Raw genomic sequence first — 22,040 nt, 5'->3', positions numbered from 1 at the left:
AATAAAGGACTGACTTTGTTTCTAGAGGAAATCCTGGATTTTACCCACAAGCATTTTTACGGCCCCAAATGCCAACAGCAGGTGAGGGATTTCCATCCAGGTGACAATGCCTACTGGGAACCCAACTTTCAAAATGGAATGTTCACCCGAAAACCCGACAATCTAGTTTCCAAAGAACAGGGCTCTGGCTCTCTACCAGTAATATACAAAATTAGTATTTTAGACTCTCTTTTTTTTTTAAATTGAGTTGAGATTCACAGATATAAAATTAACTATTTTAAAGTGAATAATTCAGTGGCATTAAATATATTCACAATAATTGAGACTCTTGATGACCTAAAGAACTGTCAAATTATCTTCCGTCAAGAGCCTATCCATGACCTAATTAATAGACCAGAATCTCGGGGAGATTGCCTAAGACGTGCAACCCGTCACCTCGGACATCCTAAGCCCACAGACTTCACCGAGCAGGCTCTCTGGGATACATCACCTGGGCCAGGTCAAGGCAGCCCTCACAGGACAGCTTTCGCCTTGTAGCCCTGAGTGCTATTCCCTCGGACAGTATCATCCTGGGTCAAGGAAGGAACTAGCAGATGAAAAACAAACAAAAAACTCAAAACTATTTCTACATGTGTTGTAAAACTACTCTTGTCAAGAAAAGTATTCGTGATGCCTGTCGACACCTCCTACATATAAAATACACCAAGCACAATTTCTCTTAGGATTTCATGCCAGGAAAAAAAAAATATCTCTGAGGGGGGGAAAAAAGTTTCCCTCTTTCTGATGAAGAGAACATACATCCTCCCTACTTCCCTGTGCACACTCACCAGGGCACTCAGCCCAGCAGCCAGGGCCGCAATTAGCATATTTCCTTGTTCTCCATTTCAGAACCTGATTTCCTGTTTCTATTTCACTCACACACACACGCACGCACGCACACGCACACTTTTGTCAAAATGTCTCAAATCCTCTTTGGAAAAATATCGGCTAAGGACTATAACCTAAATTTCTATTAATTCCATTTACCCTCTGCCACTAATCATACATTAGAAAATTTGGGAGCAACAATATCAATCTTAATATAGGACGAATTCACCCTAAAATAACAACTAAAGTTTCTCTGCTTGTCTTTAATGCCAAATAAAGGCCAAGCACCTTCTGATCAAGAGATCCACACAGGTACCCACGCCGACCTGGAGACGTGCAAAGTACAGCCTGGGAGGCCAATGAGCAGGACACAGCTGGCACCCACTGGAGTAAGCGTTTTGAATTTTTTTTCTTCCAGGAAAAAGGAGACTGAATTTAATATCAAATTGTGAAAAATCTTTTTCAAGGAGAAAAAAAATCGATTTTATCACCTGTAATAACAGCTTTTCAACTTACGAAACCAAGTACTATCAAACGTTTTATATGAAGTATTTGTGACCGGGATGACTTTGGGAAAGAAATTTAAACAACGACTTTCTGAAAGATCACTTATATTTTAAAACAAGACACTCTCTTCACATTACTAAAGAGAGTGTGCTGTGTTAAGCGACAATTGGCTGGTACACAGCAAAGATTTACTCCAAAAATAATGAGGTGAACTGTGTCGGCGTTACCACGTGTGGATCATTCACTATATCCTCTCACTATCTAGCAGGGCCCATGTGGTTAAGAGGTGAGAGAATAACAGTAGAAATACAAAGCTTACACTGGCTACGCACTCAACAAAACACTGTCTTTTCTAGGTCTACTCGTTACATCTTATATTCCTGTGATTTAAATAATTTGTCTTATTTGGTTATACACACTGAGCTGTCCAACATGTATGTCACTAGCCACATATGGCTATTTAAACTTAAATTAACTAAAATTAAATTAAATTAAAATTTCAATTCCTCAGTCTCACTCGCCTCATTTCAGATGCTCAGGAGCCCCATGTGGCTGGTGGCTTCCACACCAGACAGAGCAAACAAGGACCATTCTCACCATCACAGCAAGTTCACAGACAGCACTAGGCTATACATTTTCTACAAGCACATTACTGTGTGACATCCAAAAACATGGCAAACTTTCGTTAAAAAAATAATTTGGAAAATTATTGATACTTATTCTTAGATACTTTCTGACAAACTTCAGTACACAGCTAAGTATATTTAGAGGCATTTTTTCCCCCTAAACATTGAATTAAATGAAAGTATATGACAGGCCTGGATTGCAGCCACTCTCTAGTATTTCCATAATGTGAAGGGAGCGCTTCATTCTACACACAGATTGTAGATTGCGGTTCAAAAAAGTAGTATGTACAAACCCCACACATAATATTTGAGAAACAGATTATATCTGGACATTAGACAGTAAATAAGAGGTTTTCCACTTATTTTTTTCTGATCTCACTTTTCAACCAATATTGTTATAAAACGCAAAAACCCACAGTACATAAAGTTTGAAGATGATAAGCCAAAGGGCCCCTTCCCTCATCTGCAAACAGGAGCAAAGACGCAACTGTGACCTTTCCTACAGAACAATACTCGGGCTCCAGCCTCTGCCAGCTCTCAAGTGCCAGAGCTCCAAGCAGCAAACTTCAAAGAGGGGCAACAGTGTTATGAGTTGCATAAAAATCGTTTCCAAAGCTGTAGACCTCACATACTCAAAAATGTGAATCACCTTTTCTTTGGCAATGGTTTTAAAATTTAGCTACTAAATCAAACGACAACAAACTATTTTCTTTTTTGACTGTCTCACTTTAAAACATGAAGTCACTTTTTAAAGAAAAAAAAAAGATTAGGAAAGGAAACAATAAAGTGGTACGACCCTCACAAACCAAGTGAGTTCAGAACTGCGGGCAGTGCTACTTCCCCAGGAACCCGCTCACCAAACAAATCCAACATTGCAGATTCAGCTCAAAGTGTGTGAGAACCCACGGTGAAGACACAGCAAGATGCCAGCCAGGACGACCGGATGAAGTGGATCGCTGCATTTGTGGTTAACAGCTGTAACTTTAGACTTATATTTAACCAAGTCAAGACTGACTATACATAGGTGTAAACAGAGTTCGCGGGTTAACCTCTTGGATGCTGGAGGGAACGCCAGCCAACTTCCCTCGCAATACAAAACAGGATGCTGGCTTCACCCCTGCAGCCTGAAGTTGCTAAACGCTGAAGAGATGGTTTTCGCCTTGGTTAAAATTGGGAAGAAATTAAACACTGAGAAAGAAATTCGTATTTTATCTATAGTATCCCATTTCCTAGAGATTCAATTAAAAAGAAATACAGTAGCATGATAGCAATTTTTGCCCCCCCCCCTTAAAACTATTATGAATTTGTGTTTGCCCAACGGAGAATCTGAGACATCGGTTTTTAGGGCACTGAGATAATGACGTTCTATTTTACACAACAAGGGAATGTTTTTCTACTTTATGGTGAAGAGTAGAAAAGGGGAGAAAAATTCCAAGAGCTCATTTCAACCACCACATTTACAAAAGTTATAATAAAACAGTTAACACTCCCTGAGGGCTCACTGCGTGTCCTGCACTGCATTGAAACTTCACAGCCAAACTTCACTTCCTTTAACCCTAGTAAGAATCTTGTGCAATTGGTACAATTATCCTCAGCAAACTAAGGTTTAGGGACGTATCCAGTTTTTTTACCAAGTCAAAATTTTTGCCAAGCAAAACACTGGAAGAGCGAGACTCCAATGCAGTTCCTGTGCCCTAAAACCCCGGTCTCCACGGCTCGGCACGCGCCCGTGTCCCCTCAGCTACCTCCTGTCAGCAGGGATGCACAGAGCCCAGTGAGGCCACTGGACCCAAGAGCAGGCGTGAGGCGTTTAAACTATGAGGAGAGAAGCTCTCAATGAAACAAGTAAACGGACACCTCTTCCCATTAACTTATTCTTGGAACTATATTTATATTTAATATGAATTAGTACGCTAGCGTCTAACGCGGCACAGCATTGAAAGGATCTCCACTCAAGTCTGCAACGAGGGACACGTTAAAACCGATCTTATAATTTGGCTCATTTTTACTCTATAAGTGACTAGTTTCTTCCTTTTTTTTTCCCTTCACCAATGACACCCTAGCTTAGAGACCTTACTTATATGAAAATATTGATTTTTTTAACTTCCTTGTAGAAACTAAAGCTGTGAGCTTTAAGCTCGGCTCTAAGGACTAGACCTTTTCCAAAATCAGACCCTGGAACGTTTCCTGCCTTAAGCTAAGTCTTCTACCATCATTTCAAAGTAAGAGGGACGCCTGGCTGAGTCAGAAGTTGAGTGATTGAAGACACTGAGCACACGAGCCACTGTGGCCTCTGACCCCAGCGTGAAGGATGGGGATGCTCCGTTAATGTCCCCAGAGTTTGGGGGACGACAGTTAACATGAAAAGGATATCAGATATTCAGAGAACTGTGAAAGTAAAATACTACCTAACTTTTCACCAAATCATCAAACTTTTTCCCTGAAGAACTCTCACTTATCTCCTTTAATCCATGGTGTGCCTCCAGGTGTTTCATCAGCTTTCCTTTGTGAACATGTCCTTGCAGCGTCAGAACCGCCAGAAGCGGAGGTAGCTCAGTAGTGAGTGGGCCGAGTTACAGCAACGTTAGCGCATCACGCTAGGTCACTGCCCCAGGGCCACGGCGTTCCACGGCTACTCACAGATCACCTGGAGACTTACAGCTGCAACTCCAGGGAAGGGAGAGTAACAGCGAAATGTCAGGATTAAGGTAAAATTCTCGCTAAGTCCCCACTGTCTATTTCTAGCCACCTCCGTGGAGGTATTAAAGTTAGACCATCGCTTCATGCTGACATTTTGAGGTGTTTCCAACATGAACAGTGAAAACAAACACATCACAACTCCGAAGAATCCCACAATTGTATATGATGTTTTGCTAAGTTAAAGAGAACGTTCAGACTATAAGAGTTTATCTAGAGGCGTGACCTAAAAATTGAACTTGAATTTCAAGTATTACCATATTCAGTAAGAACTCTAAGTCTAGGACTTCCCTGGTGGCACAGTGGCTAAGACTCCACACTCCCAATGCAGGGGGTCGGGAGCGATCCCTGGTCAGGGAACTAGGTCCCACATGCATGCCGCAACTAAGAGTTCACATGCCACGACTAAGGAGCCCGCCTGCCGCAATTAAGATCCGTTGCAACCAAATAAATAAATAAAATAAAATAAATATTAAAAAAAGAGAACTTTAAGTCTATATACTGCCCCTTCATTTATTTTATTTCTATTTATATATTTATTTACACAGCAGGGTCTTATTAGTCATCTACCTTATACATATTAGTGTACATGTCAATCCTAATCTCCCAATTCATCCCACCACCACCCTGCCCCCCCGGCTCTCCCGCCTTTGTGTCCATATGTTTGTTCTCTACATCTGTGTCTCTATTTCTGCCCTGCAAACCAGTTCATCTGTACCATTTTTCTGGATTCCACATATATGCGTTAATATACGATATTTGTTTTTCTCTTTCTGAGTTACTTCACTCTGTACAACAGTCTCTAGATCCAACCACGTCTCTACAAATGACCCAATTGTGTTCCTTTTTATGGCTGAGTAATATTCCATTGTCTATATGTACCACATCTTCTTTATCCATTTGTCTGTCGATGGGCATTTAGGTTGCTTCCATGACCTGGCTATTGTAAATAGTGCTGCAGTGAACATTGGGGTGCATGTGTCTTTTTGAATTATGGTTTTCTCTGGGTGTATGCCCAGTAGTGGGACTGCTGAGTCAGATGGTAATTCTATTTTTAGTTTTTAAGGAACCTCCATACTGTTCTCCATAGTGGTTGTATCAATTTACATTCCCACCAACAGTGCAAGAGGGTACCCTTGTCCCTTCATTTAAAAGTACATCCAGAAATATAACTTTATAAAGTTTTGGAAAAAGGATCATCTGAAAGTCCTTGCGTATTCACTAGCATCTCAGGGAAATCCACCCTGAGATGCTCCTGACCCCCTACGATAAGCAAGAGGCAGGGACTTCACAGCCCACCAAAGGGCGAGGGTGGGATTCTTATGCTAAGGCTGCACACCTGTCCAGCTAGCCCACGACAAGGCAGGAGAGCACAAGTTAACATCACTGGAGAAACTCTTAACCAGGTTTTTCCAACAGCACCACTTGCACTGCCTTCAATATTCTCCCACTCTTTATGCCCACAGCCAAAGCAAACAAACAAAACAAAAATGCTCTTGAGATTAATATCTCTTACTTACAACTTAGAACAAGTGTTTTTGCTTTCACCCAGTTAGCGTTCAGGTCTAAGAATCCTCCTGAAATCTGTGGTACAGAATTATCTAGAGTTAAACTAAACACAGAAGGCAGCAGAGAACTGACCAAAAACGCTATAAAGCAGATGAGAAATATCACGCTCTTCACGAATGGGCATCAAAATGGCGTGTTTCCTTCAAATAACTTCCTGGGTGCTGATTTTGATTCAATCATTAAAAGAAGAATTATGGAAATCCCACCCAGTCTTCCCAGACCATCTCTCTCATCACTCAATCCAGACCAGAACACAAGCAAGGAGAATCACAAGCAACCTCTGTATCTATGTTGACTTTTTCAAATGGTGCCAATTTCTTGGCCTTTTGCCAACTTCGTTTAAGTTCTTTACTAGTACCTTGACCCAGTGCCACGGCCCAGTCCCTAGAAGGTCTATGTTTTTTACACTTAGTGAAGAAAAATTGAAACCTCACTCGTGGTGACGCATCATCACCTACTAAGGTTTTGCAAGGCAAAAGCACAAGTAGGGATTCCCTGGTGGCGCAGTGGCTGAGAGTCCGCCTGCCGATGCAGGGGACGCGGGCTCGTGCCCCGGTCCGGGAAGATCCCACATGCCATGGAGCAGCTGGGCCCGTGAGCCATGGCCGCTGAGCCTGCGCGTCCGGAGCCTGTGCTCCGCAACGGGAGAGGCCACAACAGTGAAAGGCCCGTGTACCGCAAAAAAAAAAAAAAGAGCACAAGTAAAAGTTTGCTACTGACTTCGTTCGCTGATAAAGAGCTGTATTCAGTAACAAAGGAAGAATGAAGGCCATCTCCCCGTGGTTACTTAGAGATTATCTACAGACTGACAGCTGTAACTACAGAGAATGGAGACATATTAGAGAGCAAGATTAAGATGAATTCTCCACCTCAGGTCCAGCGATGCTTTTCCCTTAACTGTCCCCCTGAGCCTTTTCCCAATTCTCCTCCCCCGGCCAATTATCGCTCTGCAGTGCCAGAGCCTGCCTTTCTGAACGACTGATAAAACGAAGAAGAAAAAGCAGCAGAGAATAAACAGGTGAAAGGAAAAAGAGTGGAAGAGGCCGGCAGGGGCACGTGGCAGTGCATGTGTAAGAGTGAAAATGAAGGCTTTCTCCCTCATCCTTGGAGGACCAGTCTCATAAAGAAACAAGCACCAGAGACAGAGGGGCAAAGAAAGGTTGAGCTGGGGGTGGTGGTGGTAAATAACTACTAAAAAGATCCAAAAACCACTTAAAACTAAAATCTTGAAAATGGCTGTAATCCACCTTTCTGAGAAAAATGTTATTTTTTCCCCACAAGAAAACAGAAAGACAGCCTTCTTTGAAATCTAAACAAATGAAAGTTCATTTTGATAATCTATCTTTTCAGGAACTGATACTGATACTATACACACACACAAACACACACACACACACACACACACACACACCCCTCCAACAATACATGTATTGTTCATATATTAAAAAATGCTACTAATTTCCCAACCTTACAATGAGGGTGCTAACACCTGTGCTGGCGGTTGACTGTTGGTCATTAGACTAAACAATTTTAAATTTACTTATATGTGCATTAGTCTTGCTTACACTCTGCCTTGTTTTCCAAAAGAACTGGAAGCAACGGCTATGGAAAGTGTGTAGCTCTGCACTGTCCAATATGGCAGCCACCAGCCACATGGGGCCACTGGCTTGCCTTATGCAGATACAAATGCAGATGGGCTCTGCCTGTAAGTACACACCGGATCTCAAACAGCTGTGTAAAATGTCTTTTTATTCTGATTATGTGTTGGAATATCATGGATATATTTGGTTAATTAAATATATGATACTAATGTGTAGTTTCTTTTTTTTTTAATGTGGCTACTAGAAAATTTTAAATAACACATGTGCCTCGCATTAACTGTTCCCATTATATTTCAGTTGGACAGCACTGGTCTACAACATAGTAGGTACACAAAGAAATGAGGGCCAGGTCATACCTAAAAAACAAAATTCCCTGTCCATCTCAGTGAAGGCCTTGACCTCCTCCCCACCTTCCATCACACCGCCAATCTCTGTCCTTAACACAGTGCATGGCACATAACAGGCACTCGATAAATGTTTCTTTAATGGAGCTGAACGAAGGCAACCAAGTTACAAGATTAAAAAGCAGCAACTAAAAGTGGCTTCTTAAAAGTTAAGAAAACCCCCTGGTTACTTGGGACACCTAGCAGATGGTTAACATGCAGGCTTTGAAAGTAAATTTAAAAACGAACTTCTTATCACCTACAACATTTTTTGACAGTCACAGGAAACAATACCCTTTTACAAAATAGAAGCCACTAAGTCGCAAGGCTAACATTTAGTATCCGGCTCATTCCATGCTTTCAGACCGTGGGGTGAAAAAGCACAGATGGAGTAAACTGCTTTTCTTTGCTCTACGTCTGCACTTGGCGTCTCCATTTTAACCCACCGAAACGCTGCCCTCTGGATAAACCAGCTATGCTCGAGGGAAATGCAGGGCAGTGCTCACTGAGCGGTAACATATACGAACAGAGATGGTCAGAAGAGACACCTTCAGTCTTCGTGGACAACAGGAGGCTCTGGGAGCGCCTCATGGACCAGGGGAGTCGAGAGCAATCGGGGAGGGACAGGCGGCCTTAACCCGCGATGTCCTGAAGACCGGCACGTGGGAGAGCAGGGCTCCCCGTAACAGCGCTGCAGGGCTCCCCCGCTCCAACCAGGTCTAACCGTGGGTGCCTGTCCCTGAACGTGGGCACGCTCACCACAGCCCCTGGGAGCCACTCAGGTCCAAACTGGGTTTTCTTCAGAGATGATCCGTTTCCCCATCTCCACCAGACGTCTTCAGGGGTGTGAAAGTATAAGTCTGTCCGGAGTAGTATCCAGAGAGGTACATCTACTCTCGATTCAAAAGGCCCTTTTCTCTACTTCTGAGCACAGTTTGCATAAATGAGGCATAAGATGCGTGCCTATTTTTTCCATAAAACTGTATTTAGTAGTTGCCGGTTACTCTGCTCGTGTCTGCAATTCTGTATTTACCGGGTGAACCGAGAGGATTTCTCTACTTGAGATTTACCAGGAAAAGGTTTTCCCAGAAAGGCTATTTTTTAACGATATTCATAACACATCACGGAAAGACAGAGGACTGGAGAAGCTGCACCACTGATTCTTCTGGATCTGTTTTATTTTAATCTCCAGGGGAAAATTAGGAACAGAAATTACTACCCACCACCTCAATCTTAGTGGCCCTTTGAAAATGCTTTCTGCTTCGGTCCTGCTTCACCATGACTGCATTTCAGGACCAAATTAATGAGGGGAGCATAAACACACCCAAACTACACTTAATCCAAGGACACAATATTGCAGATCCTAAAAATCCCACCAGGATCTGCCCGTCTGAGAGCGTAATCCATGAATCTACCTACACCTGTGTAGGCCTGAGCAGGATGAGTTGTTCAGAAGCTCAGAAACTCCCCCTGGAACCTCGAAGGACAACCCACGTGACCAGTCTTCCTTAGACAAGCTCTTCAAACAAACAAAACGACCACGTGCTGAGCTCTCCTTCCAGGTGGTCCTCGCTGGTGTCCACCTGGCTCTGTTCTCTGTTTGCTTCCGGCTACTGAGGATGGTGCCGGCTCCGTCCACGTCCTTGCAGTGCACCCGTGGACCCGGGGCCTGGTAGGAGCGTCCTGCAGAGGGGTCCCCCAGGCCCCGGCCCCACATGCCAGTGACATGAGGGACACGCAGGGACACAGGTGCACTCTCTTCACCCTCACGGTTGCCAAGCCTTAAACCCTCTCCTCCTCCACCTTTGTGCATCCTCCTCTCAACTCAACTGACGCTTCCCAGCTCAGCAGAGCTATCGCCTGCCCCGGCACACCCTCCCAGGCTGGACCAGGCGCTGCCCCCAAGCACGCGAGCTCACCTCCGTGTTGCGCCTTCCAGGGGCTGCCTGCACCACCTCTGCCCCGACCAGCCCTTCCTCTCTCCCAGGGAGCAGGACGCGGAGCCTCAATGTCTGCTAACTGCTCCCAGAAGCCAAGGGAAGGAAGTGCCACAACTCTGACCGTACTTAACACTGGAACAAGTGCTTGAGATTATTTCCTAAACTCTGCGACAAGCAACTGTAAACATCTGCCCGATGATAACAGATCATTTTTGAGTGCCCACCGCGTGTCTGACACCATGTTAAACTCTGAGAGACGTTATTGCTAATCTCTCTATGCCTCTAACCAGGAAGGTGTATCGCCCCTCATTTTGGAGAGAATGCAGTCAGGGCCTTGAGGTTAAGGAACCTGCCCGAGGTCGTGGGGTGAGAAATCAGCTGCTGGTTCTCCGGCTCAGGAACTGCAGGCTCCGAGACCTACGCTCCTGCCTCCACACCGGTGGCTCTCAGAGTGCGGGGCCTGCGAGGTCAGAACCGTTTTTCATAAGGACCCTGAGATGTTCTCCGCCTCTCACTCTCCTTCTCTCCAGGTGGGCATGGGCCTGGCCAGAGGCTCCTGCAGACTGCATGCAGAAGCGGCTATCAGAATCCAACACTTCGGAAAATGTAAAACAACGCCGTTAATGTTTTATTGTCTTAGAAAACAGCTGCTTTTCGGTTAAAAATGCGATATATGTTAATGCATAATGGTTTATTATTTTTACTGATTTTAAAAATGAGTAACAAATATTTCAAACAGTCCTCAGTTTAAATTTCTAAGACAACAAATACCAACACATAAAGTCCACATAAACAAAGGATCTTTGGAGTCACCAGTAATTTTTACGAGCATAAAAGGGTCTGAGATGCAGAGAAAGACAGACACTGTATGACTCCACTTACATGTGGGACCTAGAAAAGCAAAACAAGTGAACAAACATAACTAATCAGAAACAGGGTCACAGATACAGAGAACAAACAGGTGTCTGCTGGAGGGGAGGGGGGTGAGGGGAAGAGAAATAGGTGAGGGAGGTTAAGAGGTACAAACTTTCAGTTACAAGACAAATGAGTCACACAGGTGTGAAATGTACAGTGTGGGGAACAGAGTCCACAATTATGTAACATCTTTGTAGGGTGACATATCGTAACTAGACTCACTGTGGTGACCAGTTTGAAAGGTACAGAAATATTGAAGCACTGTGTTGTGTAACAGGAACTAACACAGTGCTGCAGGTCAATTATACTTCAAATACAAACAAAAAATTCACAGAAAAAGAGATGAGATCTGTGATTACCAGAGGCAGGGGCTGGCGGAGGGCGAACTGGAGGAAGGTGGTCGAAAGGTACAGACCTCCAGTTGTAAGATAAGTAAGTACCAGGGATGGAGTGTGCAGCATATAATAAGTATAACGAAGACTGCTGTATGTTACATACAAAAGCTGTTAAGAGAGGAGATCCTAAGAGTTCTCATCACAAGAAATGTTTTTTTCTATTTCTTTCATTCTGTGCTTAGATGATGGGTGTTCACTAAAGTTACTGTGACAATCACTTCATGATGTATGTAAATCAAATCATTATGCTGTAGCCCTCATACACTTTATACAGGGCTGTAGGTCGACTATATCTCAGTAAAGCTGGAAGAAAAAATTAAAATATAAATAATTTAATGATGGATGGATGGATGAATGGATAGATAGATAGAAAAACAGGTCTGAGAATGGAAAGGGAAACCACTATCCTAATCAGCTGTTGAAACAGAAGCTAGGTTTTCTCCTTCCCTGTAAATTTTTATCAAATCATCAGGCTAGTCTGGAGCTTCCATTAAAGACTGTGTCCAGACAATGAACATATGGCCTGATGAACTCTGGCCTCGGTTCTAATATTTTCCTTTGCTGACTCTTTAATATAAAGTTAAACTGATCTTCAAAGATACTTTAACATGTGACAGAATTTAGAAAATATCTGTTCACTACCCATGAAACATCTAAAAAGCATAACTCCTATTTTTTTCAAAGTAAAAAACTCAAGATAAAACAGTCAATAAGCCTCTCTGAATGTGATAATTCAGCAAATTACATCAATATTTCAACTTAATCTGGTAATTTCCCTGCTACACAGCATGGTTTCAAACCACCATCCGGTCATACCCGAAATGCAAAATAATTTGAGTAGTTCTAAAGCAAAACAATCATAATAATAATAGATTTGCTAGAGTAGAATGTGAGTCAGTCCCAGGGAGAGCGAGGTGTTTAGGATTCTGTGACAGCATTGTGAACCCACCTCATTATCCTCACCACACCCAGCAACACGGGCAAAAAGGCGGGTAATATTTCCACAAGTCAAACTTAATGTGTCACAACTAAGGCTGTATTTCATAATATGTAACCTGTTCCTTAAAAATAAAAGTAATTTTACATTGTATTTAGTACATCTGAAATGACATGAATTATAAAGTACGGTTCGCACTGCAGGAGATCAGAAACTAAAAGCTAGAGGAGAATTCACGCTTAAGTATGCACCAGAGGCTACAGATCACACTCACTTGATGTGAGTATATTACCCTAATTAATCTCAACACCTTTGGAGATGGGTACTATTTTTCCTGTTGTACTGATGACGAATCTGGGGCTCAGAGAGGTCAAGCTGCCTGAAGCCACCAAGCTCGTAAGCAGCAGACCTGGAATTCAAACCCTTTGCTGATTTCACAGTCTGTGCTCTTCTCAAGACTTTATACCTCCCTAGTATGATGTGCAGAACCGAGTGCTTCAAAAGCTGAAGCGGATGCAAAGGTGAGCAGAAATAAGAAAGCAAATACCGTGCGAAATGTTTAAAACATGCAACTGAACTTATATAATAAAGATACCTCAAGTGTACTTGTTTGCACCCCTTAAACCGTTCCAAGTGTGTCTATGATGGCACACTCGAGAAAATGGAGCTGGAGAAAAAGGGAAACACACTTGGCGTCCCCCAGCGCTCAGGGACCCAGAGTCCGCCTACTCACACTCGTCCTCTGAAACACCCGCTGAGAAATCTGTGCTCTTAAAACTAAGAAACGCTGGAGGAGACCAACGATTCCCAACCAGGGATGGGGTTATAGTCACAGGGGGTCTGCTTCAAACTGTGCTTGTCCTCCAGGGAGGAGAGAAGATGCTGGGACCAGGAGAAGTCTGAGGACCACTGCTCTGAAAAGATCCCATGTTTAGTAAGAAACTTCCAAGGAGCAAGAAAAGAATCATCCCTGGAAACTAAGTCATGTTCATTTCTGCCCTAGGAGCCATCCAGGTGGGCCGAGGCCCCAGCAGCTGGTAGATGCCCTTTCTCACCCCCCTCCACGCTGTCCACGGTCTCAGGAGCCCGCTCCCGTCACTGCAGGTGAGGCTCCCCAGGAGGGAAGTGGCTCTCTCCCGGGCAGCGCAGGCCCGGTGGCTGAGGCCCACATGGTCCCCGCTGACCTCAGGGCTCCTCCTGAGAATCTTCAAGTGTGCCGGACCTGTGAGGGCAGCCTTCCCGAAACCCCAACGAGTCCTGTGTCCTGAGGTCCCCAGGAGACCTTCCTGGCCTCCACTTCCCCAGTCCCACCAAGGCTGAAGCTTCTGAGTCTCCAATCTAAATGCCTCTCCACCCGGGATGCCCCAGCGGGCTTTGTTTCCTGACCCGACCCTTTTACTTGCACATAGCTTCATTCCCTTCTGTTCCCATTCCCCAGTCCCTGATCCCAGGACCAAACTGTCCTCACAGGCCTGGACCACAGGCTCACAGTTCATCTTCTGGTTCCCTGGCTGTCCCCGCGCACTGTCTAGTTTGATACCGCTGGCTCCCCAGTGAAATCCAAATGCTTTACAACAGAAGATCAGACCCCTACCACCTGGCCCTGCCCTGCAGTGAATTCAGCGTCCCATGCCCCCTCTAAGGAACCATCCCCCAACCTGAAATGCCATCCTCGGTTCACACCCCTGGCTACGTCCTAGCCAGATTCCAAGCACCACAGGTGCTGCCCCTCTCTCTGAACACTTGTCACACAATCATGCATGGTCTTTTTACTACACTTTATACTTTCATGTATTGGTCATGTTTCCCCAACTGGATTACAGGTTCATTAAGAACAAGCATTGTGCCTCACAGCTCTAAAGATCACACTGTGCCATCCATGTTCAGGGTTGCAATCGTAGTGGAAGATCAATGCATATTTCTGAATAGCACTCTGAATAATCTAGACATACAGACATTATTTTTCCTAGAGCTAGAGCACAATCGCCAACATTTATAATGGAAAGATGTGTATGGGAGTACTAGAGCTTAAAACCTACATCTGTCTGCTTATAAATTCTGTCGGATAAAATCCCAGCATACGAAAAGGAAGACTTCTGCTTTTAGTACTAGGTATCCAAATCTCTTAAGAGACCGCTTTGTGTGGCTTATCATTTACTGTGATTTTCTACAGTGTGCAAGTTAACACTAACATTCAACAACTAGTCCAATAAGTATTACAGAAGAACATATTTTGTAGCTTCCCAAAGGAAAAATAACAATTTTCTAAAAGAGGTGGGAGGGACCATCACAAAAGTATAAAACGTTGCTGGAAACCAAGTTTCGGTGTGTTTTTAAATCAGAGAGAGAGAGAGGGAGGGAGGGAGGGAGGGAGAGAGAGAGCACAGCATAGAAGAATAAAGGGAAGGAAAAAACCGTTTAGATCCAATGTGCGTCTCACCGCTGGCAGTGAGAACAGAGCTCCCTGCAGGCAGGACCCAGGCTTAGTTTTCTACGCACCCTCAGCTCCAGCACAACCCCGGGGACGGGAGGAGTCACGACTTTTTGAAAAAGTGAATAAATGCACAAGCCAACAGTGAGAGAGTAAAAATAAATAAATAAATAAAATAAGAGAGAGAGTAACAGAAAACAAGTGAGATGCTGCAGCAGCTTACACGGCAGAATTCAAGGACCTCGGGACGAAGCAGCGTCCGGCGAGGCTGAGAGGGAGCCCCACGCGGCAGGCTCCGCGCGCCTGCGCCCCACGCGGCAGGGCGGGCAGGGCCACACCCCCTTACCTGCGGCACAGGCACTTTCTGCGGGGCGCTCTGGGGCGAGGGGTGGAGCTGTGCCCAAGGCTGGTGGTGCGAGGGCGGGGGCGAAGCCTGGTGGTGCAGGCCCGGGTGGGGCTGCAGCGGAGGGCAGCTTGGCAACTGCTGGAAGGCCGGCGGCTGCCCGGGGTGCTGCTGGCCAGGGAGCAGCCGGTCCTGGATCGCCTGCGGGTCTGTGAGGCCGACGCCGGGACAACCATTGGCTCTCAGGTGCCCAGCCAGCTCCCTCGGCGCCGGGGACATGCCCATAAACGGACGGGACGGTTGCATGTTCCTGGGGCCCATGTTCCTCTGTCCGATCCCCATGGCGCCAGGGGGCTGGTGAGACGGCTGCGGGTGAGGCATATTTGGGTAACTGCCGACTTCCATCGGGATCCCGGCACTTCCGGGCCGGACTTGCGGAGGAGGGGTGCCCGCCGGGTTACTCATTGCTTTCATGGGTGACATGGGAGGCGGAGAGGCGTAAGTTCCCTGAGGCTGCGAAGGGTGCATAGTTTGCGTGTTCATTTGGTTAAGGGAGCCGCTGGGGTGGATAGGCTGCTGGTGCATGAGTCCTTGGCCACTGTTCGATGGGAATCCTACAGCGTTGGGGTATCTTGGGACGGACTGGTTCATTGGAGTATTATTTGTAAGGCCTAGATTCTGATTCATCCCTGTATTGTTAACTAATCCCTGATTTAGGTTACTGTAAGGATAGCGAGAATACTGCCCTGAGTTGTTTATAGTAGGTGAGGGGACGGTCTGGCTCCGAGAACTAAAGGTGAGGGTCTGCGGCCTCACGGCCCCTTGCGGGGGAGGGTTGGGGGAGAACCGGGGGCTGTGGGCAACGGGCTCCCCGTGGAGAGCGGCGGGGGGGTGGTGGTGGAAGGGCTGCACCGCGTGGCGCAGACTCGGCGCCACCCCGGGGCTCTGCGGGGGCACGTGCGACAGGTGGCCGGGGCCGGCGATGAAGGGGCTTCCCTGACCGAGGCCCTCCTGGCCCGGCGGAAACTGGCCCATCCTCGGCTGCGGCTGCCCGTGCTGCTGCATGGAGAAGTCCCCGCGCGCCAGGTAGCCGCCCAGCTGCTGCAGGTGCGGGGGGTGACCCTGCGCGGGGGGCCCCGACGGGGCTGCCTGGGGCTGCGGCGGTGGCGGCTGGTAGGGGGCTCGGATCTGGTCCGGCACCTGCACGGCCCGGGGAGCCCACATGGAGCCGCCGTCCACGAAAGACTGCCCCCCGTGCCGCTCGTTCGGCAGGCCGGGGTAGACACCCATCTGGCCGCCGCCGCCGCCGCCGCTGCCACCGCCGCCGCCACCGCCGCCGCCAGCCCCGTGGGGGACCTGGGGGACGGGCGGGGTGTGGTACTGCGAGTGGGGAGACGCCAGTCCGTTCCCAGGGGCATTGCTCATCATTCTGTTCGGCTGGTCCATCAGATGCATCTTTTGCTGCTCGAACTGATTATAGTGATCGAAGTGGGTCAACTTGGTTTGATTCTGATTCGCGGACGGATGGTGGAGGGACGGCTGCAAGGAGGCAAAGCCTTGGTCTATCGGCATCTGCTGACCCATGGGATTCACGGGATTTTCAGGGTAACCACATTCTCCCAGGCTTTCGAGGCCTTCGCTGAAAATATTCCCATCCTCGCCGAAAAGACTCATCATTCCTGGATCCGCCATCTCCTCCCAACACACGGCTCCTCCAGACCAGAGCTCAGGAGCTTGTCTGTGCTTCACTTCACTGAGGGTTTGTCCTCAGAGCCTATAATCCTTGACTAATCTTCTTCATGTCACTCCATATTTCTTTAATTCTCTTGGACCCTGCAGTGTCAGGCAAATCTGGATAGAGGTCCTAGAAGGGGAGCGGGAGGTGGGGAGGAGGGAGGAAGAAAACAAAGAATTAGGAACAAATGATAAAAACTGCCGGCGTTGTACGCATTTGAATTTGGTCTCCATCGACAATACTGATCTAGCCCCCTCACTGAGCTGTATTTTATAAATCTAGTTCGCTTTAAGAGAAACTCATTAGCTTCTACCAGAAGCATTATTATGATCGGTTACTCAGAAAGCAAGCAAAACACTAACCTTAACCTTAAATTAATCCATTCACTCCACTTCCTCACGTTCCATTCTTGGATGGAACAGAACAAAAGAACACAACATGAAGCAGCAGCAGCTGCCACAGCAGGCCAGCAGATGTATGAATGTCGCCAAGCAGCCCATCTGCTGCACGAAAGCCCTGGAAATGCTCTGGTTACCAACAGCCCGCCCTTAACCTTATTCCCCTGAGCGGTGTAATCAGATGAGCAGCCACAGCACCGAGGGCTGTGAAAAGCTCAACTTAGTTAAATTGACTAGAGGATTATACAAATACCAAAATCGGTCATTTCGGACAAATTGGATATTTACAGCCCACATACAACCAACTACAGAACGGCAACAGAGGCGTCAAAGGAGAAAGCGGCGGAGGCCAGGAGGCTGGCAGGCACGCTGGCGAGCGGAGCGGTAGCTCATCATTTCCTTACGTCCGTCGGATGGCAGGAACACGCCAGGCTTTCGTTCTCAGCAGCACATGCCCGCCCCCCCTCCCCCCTGCCAGAGCACGTCCCGTCACGGGTCCCTCATCCACCCGAGGGCCCCGCCCGGGCTCTGGGGATGGACCAGGAGCCACGCAACCACTCAGACAAACTCTAGCTGGACGGACAGTTTCTAGACGATGACCATTCTCATCAGCAGAGACAGAAACCTTTCCCCCAAACTGGTCAAAACTGAAACTTTTAACAGAATGAAGTTCAAAATGTCCATGCAGCCCTCACCCTCGCCTTGACCTCTTCTGGGACAAGGCAGGCCGGAGCAGGTAGGCGGAAAGGTGGGCAGGCCTGCCCGTAAGCATCCCCTGTTTACAGCACACGGTGTAGACGAACTACTGCTCTGCACTTTATGCAAACAGTTGCTAATGGATTCTGTGTCAGATGAAAATAACCAACTTAAAGAATGTTTCCACAATCAAAACAGGAAAGTGTTTTTGTTGAATGCTAATTAAATCAACGACCTAATAAAGAACTAATTCACATAGGAAAAATGTCCGAAATCTTAAACATCTCTGGAATTTAACTCATTTTTTTTCCTCTTTCATAAGCACATGAAGCATTGTGTGATACTGCCCAACTTGAAAAAAACAGTATCTTGTGAAGAATTTCAAAAGGGATATTACAAACAGGCCCCCGCCATAAATCCTACTGACACACGTCCACAGGAGCACGGGACTGGGGACGGCTGGGGTAGGAGTGGGGTGGAGGCAGCCAGCCCCACCAAGAACCCACACCCCCAGCAAGGGGAGGACTTCGCCTACGGGAAATGTATGTAAACAACATTCCTGCTCGCTGTCAGAACCACAGACAGCACACCTGAGAGGGTCTCCAGGTCGGCAGCGCTCAGGCGACAGCTGTCAGCCGAAGCCAAAGGTCTCCTCACTCTGGCACTAACTGCCATGAATTTTCTGATCTACTTTCTCCAGAAACAGAGGTCAGGCGGGTGGAAGTAAGGTGAGCATGAAAGCCATTTTATTTACAGACATACTGCTTTAAAACCCAAACCAAAGAGAAGTCGAAATCTCCAGTGCCAAATGAAACAAATATTTATAAATTGAATTTACTCCTAAAAAGCCTACGCAGTCAGTCTTCATTTATTCAAGGCTCATTCTAGCTTTCAAGGAAATAAATACGGGAATGGACTTGATAAGAACTTAAACCAGCCGTGCAGACTAACCACTTACCAAAATAACCTTTCAAATTAGCTGAAGGAAAGTAACGTCTAGTTGCCTGTCCTGGGTGGCCTTTACAGGATAATGGTGGCTTCATCCTCCAGGGCCCAGCATGTGTCACGGGAGGAACTGCTACAGACTGGATATGTTCCCAGCCAGCTCCAGAGGGAAAGGAGCCCAGGGGGAGGAGATGGCTCGGTCCACTGCCTGGAGGGGCAGCATGGAGTTGGCACTCACTTTATAAGGCTGAGCAGAAAGGGAAAAAGAACTTGACTACAGGCCCCGGGGAGGGACACAACAGAGCACTGACTGCGAGTAATCCTACCCGACACTCGGGTCTCCAGTTCCCGGCTGCTTCCACCAAGAGGCCATTTCCCAGCAGCAGGAAAAATGGCAGCATTACCTGGTACAGCAAACGTGTCACCCACCACAGCTGCGACCACAGTCACGTGAAGTCCGGGCAGAGAAGTCCAAAAACTATGGCTTTAGTGTGTCACCGGTCACCACTTACGCTTGCTGGGGCAGCCGTCACCGCCTTCCTGCCCCTTTTCTGACCTCAAGACTCTGGCTGGCGACTATGCTAGGAATCCATCTGGTAGCTGGATTTCATATTTCTGATCTGAGCTAATCTAATTAATTTATTTTTGTCTTTTTTAATTTGATCAAGACCATTTGAATGCCCACTTTCCCAAGTCACAGCTGCAACCTTTAATTTTGTTCCTATCAAAGATATTCATTTAAAATTCCTTTTTGGAGTTTGCCCCCTTGTCTACGTTCACTATCTACATTTTCTGTGTCTAAATCAGCACTGTCCAATGAGCCATCAAATCAAAGCCATATTTGTCTAAAATTTTCTAGTAGCCACATTTAAAAAGTAGCCCCAAAAAGCGTGAAAGTAATTTTAATCATTTTTATTTAACCAATAAAACCAATTTACTGGTTAAATTTTATTTGACCAATAAAACCAATTTCTTTATTGGTTTTATTTATTTAAATAAAACCAATATATGCAAGTAATTACATATTACTTCAACATGTAACCGACAGAGATGAGACAGTTACATTTTTTAGTACTAAGTCTTTGAGACCCGGTAGCTCACACTTACAGTGTATCAATTCCTACTAGCCACATTTCAAGTCAAAAAGGTGCACATGGGCACAATGGCTACCATACTGGACGGCACAGGTATAGATTATTAAAAAGAAGAGGCAGAAATGCAAGTTATCAGTGTTACCAAATAATTCTCATCGTTATCACTTGGGAAATAAATATTCAAGTTGTATTTACATTTGATATGGCTTTAAATGAAAATCAAGTTAAATCCCAAATAGCATTTATGTATTCAAAATATATTGGGTTTCGCTGGTGGCGCAGTGGTTGAGAGTCCGCCTGCCGACGCAGGGGACACGGGTTCGTGCCCTGGTCCAGGAAGATCCCACATGCTGTGGAGCCGCTGGGCCCGTGAGCCATGGCCGCTGAGCCTGCGCGTCCGGAGCCTGTGCTCAAAAAAAAAAAAAAAAATATATATATATATATATATATATTTACTGAGCCTCTACTATGAGCCAGGCACTGATCACAGCTGCCAGAGATACATTGGTGAATAAAAACAAAGTTCCCTTTTTTCCTCATGGAGGTTACAGTCACCTGTAAATGATGAAACTTTTAATTAAAAATTAAGATTCATGGGTTGTGGTATAAAAATTTACGATACCATTTTACAAAATATTTCTTGGTAATTCATGATGACAAGTGCTCTGTGTGTGATATTATATACTAAACAGTATAGACACCTATAACGAGGACAAAATACATGCTTCTGCTCAGCACCCTACTGGCAAGTCTCTTCTGAGTTCAGAAGGTGCTTAAGGGCGTGTTTAGGGATGAAGAGAGGCACCATGAGACACCCCAGCTCACAGCATCGTGGACACCATGGAGACTCACTGTGAAACCAATGATGAAAACTTAGAGCGGGCCAACACTTTGGAGACCTCCTAATCCAAGCCCCTCTTCACTGTACAGATGAAGAAACCCTTTTATATACCGAGAGCAGTAAACATCTCCAAAAAATATTTTGACGAACTCCCAGAGACGAAAGAGAAATGTATAGATGAAATGGCAACTCACCAGTGAAGCCTAGACGGGGTCCTATGAAAGGCCTACACGGGGTCCTATTTAATCAGAGATAAGTCACTAGAACAATTGCTGAAACCACCAAACAGAAGAGAGTTTCCTTTTAAGAAAATTTTTACTTATACTATCGATAACTTTAAGAAAGCAAGCACATATTAGCACCATATTGAGGCTACTGGTTAATATTTTGGGAAATAAGCAGGATGCAAAGTAGGCGGCCCCAAAAAGTAAACAGCACCCAGAAAATTGGGGACAAAAGTAGGGGGTGTACAACAAACCAAGGTGAAAGACATAAGTTGTACAAAAACACATATTAAGATTTTGAAGTGAAGTTCTGACTTCCCAAAGGTTACATAAACAATGCTTAACTACTGTGCTCTACTTAAAGTAGGACGGCATTTGTGTAGCCCAGTTTTAATTTGGTATCACAGTGACCTGAAAAGCTAGAAAGGAGATGGGTGAACACAGGACACCTTTCATTTCGTGGGCAAAATACTTCCTACAGCTCAACCACTTTGTATTCGATTGTGGAAGCAGAATGCCATCCAGGTGCTGTCCATTTTTTCAAAAGTATCCAACACATGGGGCAAGTAAAAGGGAGCTGCCCTGTAGACACTAAGACCACCTTAGTGTTCCGTAGCTCGATCTGCATTGTTCTCTTTACTTGTCTCTCCTCCATCTCCCAAGAGCCTAAGGTTTGTGACATTACTTGATCAGGGTTCTCAGGACCGGGTGGAGCCTGTGCCAGCATTTCCAAGGGAGTGTGGAGCAGCGGGAAAGCACACCTCCCACCCTCAGTGCAGCCCGGGATATGCCTCTAGACCCTCAAGGCTACAAATCACATCACGAGGGGGAAGGACCCACGGCTGAGAGGGGAATGGACAGGAGAAAGGGCTCCGCATGGCTGGGCTTCACCTCAC

The 22,040-nt window shown here is 46.0% G+C and overlaps 1 protein-coding gene across 4 annotated transcripts in view; it reads right to left on the bottom strand.

The window, feature by feature from the left end:
* The window catches only part of CHD7 (chromodomain helicase DNA binding protein 7), a 179,588-nt gene that overhangs the window by 104,331 nt on the left and 53,217 nt on the right, over positions 1 to 22,040 (bottom strand). For all 4 annotated transcript variants that reach the window (XM_081258041.1, XM_081258043.1, XM_081258044.1 and 1 more), the window contains exon 2: positions 15,215 to 17,075. In XM_081258041.1, coding sequence (XP_081114167.1) covers positions 15,215 to 16,903 — 1,689 coding nt within the window. In that variant the 5' untranslated portion in view covers positions 16,904 to 17,075. The remainder of the gene's footprint in view (positions 1 to 15,214; positions 17,076 to 22,040) is intronic.

This window comes from Mesoplodon bidens (genome assembly GCF_964165515.1).
Source record: "Mesoplodon bidens genome assembly, chromosome: 16".
In the NCBI taxonomy this organism is placed as follows: Eukaryota; Metazoa; Chordata; class Mammalia; order Artiodactyla; family Ziphiidae; genus Mesoplodon; species Mesoplodon bidens.
This window is presented reverse-complemented; position numbering and strand designations above follow the sequence as displayed.